The 12723-nt window shown below is 35.0% G+C and overlaps 1 protein-coding gene across 1 annotated transcript in view; it reads left to right on the forward strand.

Moving 5' to 3' along the window:
- Positions 1 to 12723, forward strand: part of LOC139692477 (uncharacterized) — a 75834-nt gene that overhangs the window by 60426 nt on the left and 2685 nt on the right. The window contains exons 4-5 of the mRNA XM_071590693.1: positions 7847 to 7975; positions 10623 to 10979. Of these exons, the coding sequence (XP_071446794.1) occupies positions 7847 to 7975; positions 10623 to 10979 (486 nt within the window). The remainder of the gene's footprint in view (positions 1 to 7846; positions 7976 to 10622; positions 10980 to 12723) is intronic.

The raw sequence follows: 12723 nt of genomic DNA on the forward strand, positions 1-12723 counted from the left end.
CTCTGGGTATAGACTCTGTAGACAATCCATATCAATAGTGGTATGTGTATCATAGAACATGATTAATGGCAAGGTTGTACCAACTGAAATAATACCTTCCATGTCTGATGCAAAATAATATATCCATGGGGGTTTCAAGAAAACAGACATGAAGCTCTCTGTCAACTGCAATTAAAGGTTCCTATTCTTCTACATATAGAGTCAAGGTGCTATAATAATAGCTTTTTGCAAGATGTAAGGGGTCCAAATCAGCTCCCTTATAAGGGACTTTGAACACTTATAGACAATCTTTATTCCATAATTTGTATGTCTTCGCAAAATAGAATATTGTTCCTCCACAAAAAACTATCAACTGCCTGTAGATTTGTGTAATATTATTATTATTTTATAAATCTCGTTGCAATGAGGCAGTTGTCCTGGTGGCAACAATCAAGTCTGGTCAATGGTCACTCTTACAATGCACATACATACAGGTACAAGTTACAGATTTGAGACAAAAAGCTCTTATATACAATGACACTTAAAGATGACTAACTACCCCTTTACCATCACCCTTGGGCTAGGTTCACACCATACGAGTACATACTACGCACTGTCCATCGCCACACTTGGACCATAATCACACACTCTTCAATTTCATATACCGGTCAAAATCACACACCGTTAACACATCATTCACTTTCACAATACAACTTCTCACGCCGTCCACATCACATTCAAAGAATATTTTAATAATTACATTAGTATAATAATCACTGATCAATGAAGTTTATCACCCAGTGGCTGCTTTACACTTATTCTTAAAACTCCTAAAATTTGATGGAAAGGGCTCAAACAAACCTCCAGGCAGCTGGTTCCATTCAACAATAATTGTGTTGAAAAAAAGAGTATTTTTCTTATTTGTTTTTTGCATTCTTATTTTTATTTTAAAACTGTGGTCGTTTTTTCCCTTTAAAGTTTGGTCTTTCTATCTCTTTCCATAAATCTTCCCACAATTCATAATTTTTAAAAATTCTATACATTGTGCCTAACCGACTCCTTTTTCTTCTCTTCTGCAAACTCTCCCATTACCGCACGTCCAAGATTTCCGTGACACTATCTGTTTTTTTGTACCTTCGGAGTACATATCTTGCTGCCTTTCTTTGAACTTTATCTATCTTTTTTAAATATATGATATATCCTTTGAAAAAGTGCATACATATTGATAATTTAACCACTGGCAGTTTGTTTATTGTTTGTTTTGTTTATTGTGAAATTAGTATTAGCCTGAACAGAGCAGTTTTTCATTTATGATTTTCAAATTTGAAAAAATGGCATTTATTTTGCAAAATTTTTTGCATGTTAAAATTTGACTGAGTAAGAAAAACATTAATGTTAAATGAAATCATTTCAGTGGATTTTAAGTCTGTCATCTATATAACATTTTTATGTGGTAATTATGACCAACAATTTAGATTTTAATATTCTATAAGTCTTTCATTTTGAATTTAATAGTGGTGAGGTATTTCTAGCCCTAAATTTCTATTTCCATATCAAATTACCTTACTTTTTGTGATCTTTCATATCTATGTTATTACCACTGCTTCCTCATTTTTGGCTGACATTATTTTAAAGCTTGATGACCTATTGAGTTGAACATTACCATATTGAATAGGAGGACCCTAGTATAAAATTTGATCTTGGGGCAATCATAACTGAAGATGTGGTGTAGGACTGATTTTCTTGATATCAGAACATTCTGGCAAACAGCATATGGCTGTTCAAAATTAGGTTGGATCAGCTGAAATTAATTTATTCATTGTACTACTTGGGAATATAGATGCCTGACCTTTCATCCTTCACTACTGAAGCTTTTTGTTTTCCAAAAATATAATGTAGTTGAAAAATGTTGAGTTATGAAAATTTGATATGGGAAGAGAGGCACAATTTCATACACCATAGCATTCATTGATAGGGTAGAATGTTAGGCAAATGAGTAAAGGGCAGGAACAGGATAGGGATGTTGGACGGGATGAAGGAAGGAAGGAAGTACACAGAGATAAAGAGGGACTTGATGTAGAGTTGGTTGCTGGATTGTGTTTTGTTTGGGGTTACAAAATATTTATTTGGTAGTTGTGTCCATCCAAAACCTACCTTAACCGGTAGATTACTTAATAATAATAATAATAATAATAGCATTCATTGCTCCCAGTAACACAGTGAGTGGAAATATGGTTGGCTATCCTGGTCTATACTAGTTCCATGAGATTGTTATTTTATCAAAAATTTTGAAAACTTCTGAGCATTTGTGTACACAGCATTCATGTGCATTGAAATTATCTATTTTAAAGTTTAGGGCTGTGCATATATATTGGAGGAAATATGTCAAGTAGACTATGCTGCTACACTACAAGGAAATGTAACCCATTAACAATATTCAACTGGCAGGGCTTTATGGAATTAGAGATTGCACAAAATCACAGTTGATACAAAGAAAATTCAATTTAGCAATGATGGATATGGAAATATAATGTGGACCTGTGAGACAAAATGATGTTTGCTTGGAGAGAAATTAAACAGATTGGAGACATGAAGCCTTCTTCTGAGGGATTGGGTCATAAAAAAAGGGAAAGGAGAAGTGTGATGGTGTCTGGACCACTTGCCATCTCATTTCCTGTACCCCAACCCATACTCTTAATTACTTTCTCTGTCTAATTTATTCTGACAAGGTTTTCTCTATCCTCTTCATTAAAGACCTTTCAGAGGTACTCTTCATCAGTTGATTAATTAATTCATTATTTCATCTAATTATTTTACATTGGTAAAAGATTACATACAGGATGTCATACAAAAACGAAAAGTATGCATATGAGAAATGGTTATAATAAAATTACCACTTGTCATACCTTGATGAAAAATATTCACTTAGGTCATAAAAACAAATCTCTATTCAAAAAAGATTTTACTCTAGATTTAAACATCTGTTGGTATATTTTATGCCTACTGTTAAATGATGATAAATTATAATGCCAGCGCAAAGGGGTATCTTTTGAAACAGAGAAGTCGAATGATGTATTTCATGCACCTTTTTTCTTTGTATTGTGGCACAACAATGACTACTTCCATTTTTTTAGATAGACATGTGTTTTTTGAACATATATCATCACAAGATTTATGAAATTAGGTCTACATGAATCTCCTTTAGGAATTTTGGCCCTATATCTGATAACTCTTTTTTGCATAATGAATAATTTGTGAACACCTCTAGGAGAGCCCTTAAAGATAATTCCATGACACACTCGAGATTGAAAATTATGAAAGTAGGCTGCATTGAAAACTACTTGATCTACAACTTTTACTAGGTTTCTTAGGGCATGGGAAATTCAGAAAAGTTTACCGTATTAATGCCGCAATAACTCCAGTTTAAACATTTGTCAATTATAATACCTGAAAAGTTGCTACGGATAACTTTCTTCAGAAGATTATTTTTATGTAAAGATCCATTGCAGGGGTTTCTTTATTTTTTCTTAAATTGTAAGTTTGTTTGTTTGTTTAATTTAATGTAAGCTAATTTTTTGTGAACCAGTCTCTTATGAGTACTAGGAAATTATTAACATCATACTCCAGCAATCAGTTGTTCTTGTTACATAGTATTAAAAAAGTTTTGTCATCTGCACAGAGCATTACTTCATTATTCTTTGCATAGGCTGTTAAATAATTCACATAAATTAAGAACAGTATGGGATCTAGTATACTTCCTTGTGGCACACCAAAGTTTACTGTTTTTGTAGTGGATAAGTAACTTTTTTGTTTATTGTTGGAGTGGGTACCTATAACACCCGCTACCTGCTTTCTGTCTTTGAGGTAGGATTTAAAACACCTATTATTCACCTTATTCTGCAATGTTCTAACTTTTCCAGCAACATAGGGTAGTGTACATAGTCAAAGGCTTGAGAGAGTTCATTAAAAATTCCCACAGTGAATACATCATTATCTAAGCCTATCATAATTTTATTGATGAAACAAGCTGGAGCAGATCTGATGCTTCTCCCCTCTTGGAAATCATGTTGTACTGAATTTAAAACTTGAAAATTTTCAAAGAAAGAGATCAGCCTCACCTTCATTAAATATTCAATAATGTTCAAGAAATTAGACAGCAGCAATATTGGTTGATAATTCTCAAGATACTTCCTGTCTCCCTTTTAAAACAGATGTTTAATTTCAGTATTTTAAGCAGATTTGGGAAGTCTCCCTTTTTGAAAGACTAACTTTTAAAATATGGATAAAGGGTTTTCAAATTACATTTATACTTTTTTTAATACTTATGACTGTAATATCACCAATTCCAGTAGATTGCTAATTTTTGAGATTGTATGCAACATTTAGTCATTTTTTTCTGTGACTAGGAAAATAGAAACAGAGACTACATGATCTTTGCATTGACAATCAGCATGATTCACTAAGGGCTGGGCCTGCTTTACGTTTTGGGGTATGTTTATGAAGTGAGTGTTTATGAAGTTGGCTAAACATTCTGGATTGGATATTTGGTCACTATTTTCTTTTTTCACTGCTAAATTTTCTACACTTTCCTATGTTACCCAGTTTACAATATTCTACATAGCTGCTGTCTTATTAATCCACATCCTTATTCCAATCATGCCTGGAAACAGGAAACATTACCAAATGAGTTAAAAAAAGTTTTTCAAAATTTTGTTTTGTGTTTGGTTGTAAAATTGTCTATCCAATATTTATGGTAACTACCTGAAATTAAAAAGGGATCAATCTATTGTTTAGCTTCCTACTTCAGAGATATCCCCTGTTGCCTTCTTGATCCACTTTGCTTCAAATAGACACACTGGTGCAGCACTATAAACTTCAGCATGTATATATTTTGCTAAAGACTCCTCCTCAGTCCCCATGCTTTACAAAACCATCCTCCCCTCCTTTCCCATTAGGTTGCTTCTTGGGGGCCAATGTCTCCATCCTCTTTGGCCACCTGATCTCCCCATAACCCATGTCAAACTTTGTGTCACTTACTCCCACAGCCTCCCCAGTGATAATTCTGATCATAAGCAGAGTGTAATCCAAAGTCTCAATATAATATTAGACAAAGAGAAATGCATACTTCTTTCATCTTCATTTCAATCTGTAATTAGAGGGGAGAAAAGCTAATGAGAGACATACATATTTACATTGCGAGAATTTTAAGAAAGATCATTGAAGGCATTGAGAAGTAAATTTTATTTCTATCAATTGTGAATTTTGTGTTTTCATGCTTAGTCTAATAGTCATGCATCAAAATCAGACCATGTTCCCAGTTGACTTTGGGTGACACTGGACTAACTACCAGCTGATGTTGACCTGTTCTTCGACTATCTTATAGCAAAATTTACCCATTTGTTTTCTAGAATTAGATCCAATTAGGGAAAAGCTGCCATTGACAGTCAGGAAGTCACTTCTGAAAAGGTCATATGAGTAGAACTCTTCCTTCTTCCATGGTCATATTTTCAAATAAGTGGTTCTTATCCTCTGGTACACACACACAATGGGAATCCGTCTTTGGTGTGAGTGAGACATTACCTTCGAGGACCAGCAATGGCAGGAAAAAAATTTGGAGTCCTAGTTGTAGAAACACTTTGTCACATAGCTTAAAGCTTGCCATAGCATATTTTTGAATGATTTCTGTGATAAATCTCGATTTGAAAAATATATTTGAATTTTTTGTGGCTAAGAGTAAAATTGTCAATAAAACAACTTAAAATGTACTCAGGGCAATTTTTTTGTTTTCATCCCAGACAAAAATAGTGAGTAGGCAACCCATATAGTATTTGAAACTGATGACCTGGGGGAATGAGGTAATTATTGTGATGCGTAGTCCCAAACTGAAAAATGTATGATTTGGACCTTTTTTTTGAGATTTTTGCATTCATTCTTGGATGTGAATTCCCACAGTTTCTCGAATTGAGGAAATGTTGTATTTTCTACTACCTAATATATTAAACCTTATCGGGCATCATAAGGGTAAAATATATACTGGAATATGCTGAAAACTCATGTCATCAAATTTTGAAGAATAAAGGCTCTTTATTGCAAAATTCATGCTTTTATTGCATGTAAATACAGTTAGAGAAGGGATTTATAATAAACAGAGAAGGTGCGATTAATAACTTCAGTTATTCATCACTCAACGGCATTGGTACCATACTTAATTGAATCATAATATAATGGTGATCACCATTATAACCTACATGCTATAAAAACAGAGATGAAGACTACTACAATTTTCCACTAAATAAAAATTTTTTTCATGACCAGTTTCAATGCACTACATCATCTTTAAGTCCCTTTGAAACTGTTATGAATAAAATTTTTATTTATTGTAGAATTTTAGTAATCTTCATCTCTGTTATTAAGGAACAGTTCCACCACATCACACCTGAATCTGTAATCCACATGGTTTAGTTCCTCAAAATCTCAATGCCAGCTCATTGAGATGAAACAGTTATTATACTGAAGACTCAACCTATTTTTAGTAGTTAACGCTAATAAGTTTTGAAAAATAATGCATATACCATTCATGCGCCTAATCATTTAATGGGTAGTCTGCTTTCTCACACAAAAAATTGCTAATTTTTTAATAATACGAGGGTCATCCGGAAAGTAGTACCCGTTCGTGAAATAAAGACACAAAAGTAAATATTAACAAACATAAAAAATTTTATTTGAAAGAGGATACTTTAAACTACTTCTCAACATAATCTCCAAGCAAATTAAGGCATTTGTCATAACGTGTGACAAGTTTCTGTATTCCTGCTGCATAGTCCTTCGCCGCCAGCTCATTGAGATACGCGAGGGACCCATCTTGCACAAATTTTTGCATAATGCAGATGGTGTTTAACAATTTCATGAACAATTGTTCGAGAAACATTGGGAAAATGCTCACAGATGTCATCAATTGTGACGCGCCGATCGTTCCTCACGAATTCGTCAACTGAGCTCACCAGTTGGTCTGTAATGACAGACGGTCTCCCCGAACGCTCATCGTCGTGTGTGTTCCCCCTCCCCATGTTGAAGTTGCGACACCACCGCCGAACAGACGACTCGTCCATTACATTGTCTCCATACACCTCCTTTAATTGGCGATGAATATCACATGGGCGAACGTTTCTTGCATTGAGGAATTTAATCACTGCCCTCACTTCACAACTGGCGGCGTTCTCAATTTTTTTAAACATTGTAAACAATCACAGAAACAACACAGGCAATGCTAGCGTCACGCAACTTGGCTCAGAGAAGGCAGACAAGCCACTGAAGCTATCTGACCTCGTCCAGCGGCTACTCGCGTCGTCAGCACTTCATGCGGCACGAACGGGTACTACTTTCCGGATGACCCTCTTATTTAATAAAATATTTAAATGAAAAAAATTGTTTCATAAATATGATTAAATTGGGAACCACCTGGTTTAAAATTGAGGCCATGTGATTGAAAAGAAAACTTAAATTAACAATCTTTGATATGTTTTCCCCAAATGCTATTGTTTTCATTTTTACACTTGATGTTGTAGACATTTTTAGCACTTCAAAATTCAACCTCTGGGCGATGATGTGAGATATATTAAGGAAATAAATGAGGTAACAATTTTCCACAATTTTATTTCATTAATGAAACAGTTCTCATGTTGGGCTAAACAAAGTCTTTTAAATACTTCTTGTTGTACCTAGCCATTGTAAAATCAGGAGGAAATTCATATGCACATACAATTGCTGAATTGAAGATCTTAGTCAGGTTATTTTAAGTCCTTGTGTCAATATTTTCACTTCAATTTGTTGCATTGGCTCAATGTCTAATATATGAATTACATTCTAGGCAAAGAATGAAATCACCATTACTCCTGTAAGTGGAGCTCAGTCTTCTGTGCTGAAACAGCAACAACAACTGCAGCAGCAACAACCAATTATAAATCGATCTGCAAAGGAAGAACCAGCAGCGCACATGGTACCTATGTAGTTTTGTGGTTTTACTCATGTCATTAAATTTTTAAATTGATTTTCTATTTATCAACAGCTTATCTTTACATAGTAGACTTAAGGTTTTAATGCAGATAGTTTATAAACTACAAAACAAGATGAATTTGGTATCAGCAAAAGTGCTTCCTTTCAATTTTATTGCCTTGGGTGGCTTATATTTTGATCGATTCTATTTCATAGTAAACATGTGTGTTTTTCAAATGTCGCGCTAAAGTTTGCGACCATTCAATCTTATGGGAAAAAGAAATTTAACCTCACATTTACTCTTTTGGAGACCAACCTCATGCATTCATTGGTTTCATATATTTTTCCTGGGATTCCAAGAGCTTTTCGGAACTCTCAAAACTTGCATTTTCCCCTTCCTTTAGCCCTCACCCCATCTTCCCCTTCCTCCCTTTCAGATGAGCTAACATTACCAAACATTCGTCCAAAATCCTATTTATATATAAAAAAATATTGCCCCATCCAATGTACAAAATACACATGGGTCACGGTAGTCCTGTGGTAGAGCTTTGGACTACTGACTGTAGGACCTGGGTTCCATTCCTGGGCACCTTCAGCTCCACCTTAACTATGTGATTTTTTGTGTTCTAGATCTTGTTAGGAAACCATAACCGGGAAACGGAAACGAACTGGACCCCCTACCCTGATGTGCAAATTTCACACGTTGTCATGTGTAGTATTGGGTGAACTCTTCCCTCAACTACCAAACTGACCTTCTGGTTGATTACTATGTGTACGATTTTATATAGAATACATAGCTATCACCTACATCAATTTTGTCCTTACATGATTGTATATATGGTGAAAAGTAGTCCATTCTGATGTGCACACTTTAATTTCACGGAAATTCAATGCCCATCATATTGAGTAGCTTCAGGCGTGATGTGGTGGAAGTTGTACATAATGAATAACTGATCTTAGCACTTTTCCACTTGATAAAATTTATTTACGAACGGGTTTCGATGTATTACATCATCATTAGGACCTGATGATCATGTAGTACATCAAAACCCAGTCGTAAAATAAAATGTAATCACGTGGAAAAGTGCTATGATCAGTTATTCATTATACCCGTCATATTTTTCATATTCTGACTCCTTCATTTTCTTCGCAGTTCATTTTCTTCACTGTGTACAAGTTAATTTTAGTGCCTGGTCAGTTTTAGTGTCATGGGTGGATATATTGATTTCTAAGTCACCTTTTGTGTTGCCTAAATACTTACTTAATGAGCTGGTTTGAAATACTGATTCTGATTTTTCACCATAGACTTGATATTTGAATTTCTTTGGGTTACAGATTTTCTTATTGTCATAATGCTCAATTTTAATAAAAAAATCTATCTTTGACTGTATATATTGTTGTAGAGCTATTTTTCGAGAGTTGCATTTCAAAATGAGAGTTGCCTATCTTGTTAGGGATTATCATCACTCCTCCCATTGCCATTGCCGCTTAGTATTTGTCCCTTTGGATATGTATATTTGGATTATTTGGCACATAATTTTGTTGAATTTGTTACGCATGGCTGTAAAATAAACCTCTCTAATTTAAAGGTTTCAAACTGTTGGGTTCAGAAATCTATGTTTTCACGTAATGGATGGTGCCTATACTAAGTACTATATTAATGTGACTATCATAATTTTGCTTAAAATGTGTGTTTTTCTTAGACTTGAGTCCCGGACAAAAGATTTTGCTAATTATCAAATATTTAAATTGTTGCTCAGGACCTGAGATTTGAGAGTTTTTTGACGAGGCTAAAATCACAAATTCAAAGATTTAAAAAAAATTGTTGTATAGTATTTTCTCGGGTGCAGATTTGTTAAAAGGCAATGAAAATGATCGTAGAGAGTATCAGAAAAGCATTCTGGAGCCAGGTAATGGGAGGATTCTGGAATTAAGTGTGTTTGAATTGCCAGGGCATCTTTAAGAATCTTGGCTGCTGGGCAAAACAGTACAGAAAAAAATTTTGTATAATATATTTTAAATCTGAATTTAAAAGCAATTGGTTGTAATTAAATTTTTTCCTGAGTATATTATGTAATTTGGATTATCCTTGCAAAATTAAAATTACATGATATACTAATGAAAAAATTAAATTTATCCTCTGCCATCAGGGAACTATTGTCAATAAATCTATTGGCGGGTGATTATGAAACAATTTCTTTTAATTAGAGGCAACTGGTGGACTTGGGTAAAGTCCAAGAAAGATTGTGCATAGCAAAGTGAGATGTAATGGAGGGGTGATTAATAGTATGCTGGTAGATGTAATGTCAAGTATTTTCTGGCCAGGAAAAATGTAATTCTATGAAATGTTAATACACCTTGAAATAATGGAGTTATCTAATATCCTAAAAAGTGATTTATTCAGATTGGCTTTATTTTTAATAATTCAAAATTCATTGAATCTAATGTATGTGTGCCTGCTAATGCATGAGTGTTTTTGTGTGTGTATGTGTGTGCATGTGTTTGATAATGATGTAGCATATTTTTATCGATGCTTATCCCTGAAAAATAATCCTAAAACGAATGATTGGCTGTTCGATGCTCAGAGAGTTTGTGGTCCACAAGGCTTGTATTTGTTTCTTAGTCCCATTGATTTCATCATCTTCACAAAGGAGGAAGAGCAAGATGATAGCACAGACCGTCTGGTGATTGATGAGTCCCTAGCAGCCTCAGAGGGTGATGGCAGGCGTCAGTCAAGACAGCGGCCAGCACCATTAGCTACAGCACCTGCAGGGATGGCACCTGAAGTGCAGGAAGGAATGGCAGATGAGGAGGAGGTGGAAGAGGAGGAGGTTGCTATGGAGGAAGAGGATGGGGATGGAATGGATGAGGAGGAGGGTGCCATGGATGATGAGGAGGATGAGGGAGAGGAAGGACCTGTCCCGGAATGCCAAGGGTGTCACAGCAGGGCTGCACAGTTTGTTTGTGCAGGGTGTGGCAACCAGTGGTATTGCAGTCGGGACTGTCAGGTAGGATTAACCAACTCTTTCCAGCATGGATTGCTAATCTTAGGGCTATGGAGGATGCTTTACGTAAAATTAACACCAAATTAACCTGATTTTAGAATGATATTTCAATGTTTTCATGGCAACAGAAATATTCATGCTTATCAACCTAAAATTTGAATTTGATAGACTTGCATTTTGTTGTCAGTTTTGTCATAATTCACTGTTTGGCTTGGCTATTGTTTCCATTTCCCAGGAGTATGCAGTTCCCAGCTAATTAGTGAACAGATTATTGGTGGCTGGGTCCCCTTAGAGGCCCTTGCCTCATATTTGTTTACAGGCTCCAAGTGCATAGGCTTACACTCCACAGTTGATTTTAATCAGCTTAAGTTAATTCATTTTCTGCTCATTGCCTCCACATAAAAAGCAGCAAGTTTAAAATGATGACATGACACGAGGTAGTGATTGCATAGGGTCATCAATAAATTTTGTGTCCACAAACTTGGGTCCACCCCATATCCAATAAGTCCTGGACATGCCCTGTAATTTTAACTTCAACCAAGATTGAGAGAAATTTCCCAGAATTCGTAGATGTTCTTCTTTTAGGGTAAAGTAAACATTCATTAATTTAAAAATAGTCTTATTTCACTGACAGTGCATAAAAATCTTTTTTTGGTGTCCTTCATCCCATTTAGTATATTGATGTAAGCACAATATCAATACTGCTGTGTCAACAAGAAACACTATACAAGTACAGAGGCCAATGGTTTGCATGTGCTGCAGTGCATGGTCATGTATTGCATGTTTGTAGCATGTGCATTTGCATGCATGTAACCATTCACAAACAAATATTGCAGCAGAAATAGTTCAAATTTTTATTCACAGTGACAAATTGAACAGTTCATGTTTCTTCAGTCAAAATTTGGTTTTTAACACTGTATTTCTCCAGATATTGTAACACTTGTCTTGCGTTCCCATGTTTGTCTCAATATCTGTACTCAGACCACAACAAGTGGGTCATCTTATAGCCAGGTCTCAACAGTTTTTTTTTGGGTTGGCAACCTGGGTTTCTCTTAAGCTCACAAGGTATACCGAGTTGAATCTTAGTGTATCCCTATTGCTTTTGCAGCAGCTGCATGATGCAAAATATCAGTTCTTGAGCTAGTGGACTCAATTTTTTGAAAAAATTAAGTGTGTATCAAAGATGAGAACAGAGGATAAAAAAAATACTGTACTATATTCATCACCTCTCAACTAATTATATAAGTTAAGTCTGGGGGCAGTGAGGATTATGATGGGCAGAATGTTTACCTATGGTATATAGAGATCCAATCTTTGGAATATATAATTTGTGTAGAAACATACAAATGGGAAGAAAGTAAGACTCTTTCTCCTCGTCTCAGGTCGCATTAGAAACGTAAGAGGGGTGGGGTCATGTCAGCTGGGTGGTTATGCCTGTTATGCTTGCTAAAAAGAACATCTACACATTATATTCAAGAAAATACAGGTTATTATAACAGTTGCGTATTATAATTGGAAGATTATGGTATTGTCCCAGGAAAAGCATTATACAATAATTTGGCATGTTTAACTTTTAAACTAATTGTGCATGAAGTTTCTAGGTCTAAAATTAAACTGATGTTTAACATGTACTGATAACATTTCAATATGAATATTGTATTGTATAAATCACTTGAATACTTTTTGTATAAAATGTAACGATGCCCAGCATTACCTCTTAAGATTTCAGAGGTGATTTATAACATTA

The sequence above is a fragment of the Hetaerina americana genome, unplaced genomic scaffold (genome assembly GCF_022747635.1).
Source record: "Hetaerina americana unplaced genomic scaffold, ioHetAmer1.1.p SCAF_4, whole genome shotgun sequence".
NCBI lineage: Eukaryota > Metazoa > Arthropoda > Insecta > Odonata > Calopterygidae > Hetaerina > Hetaerina americana.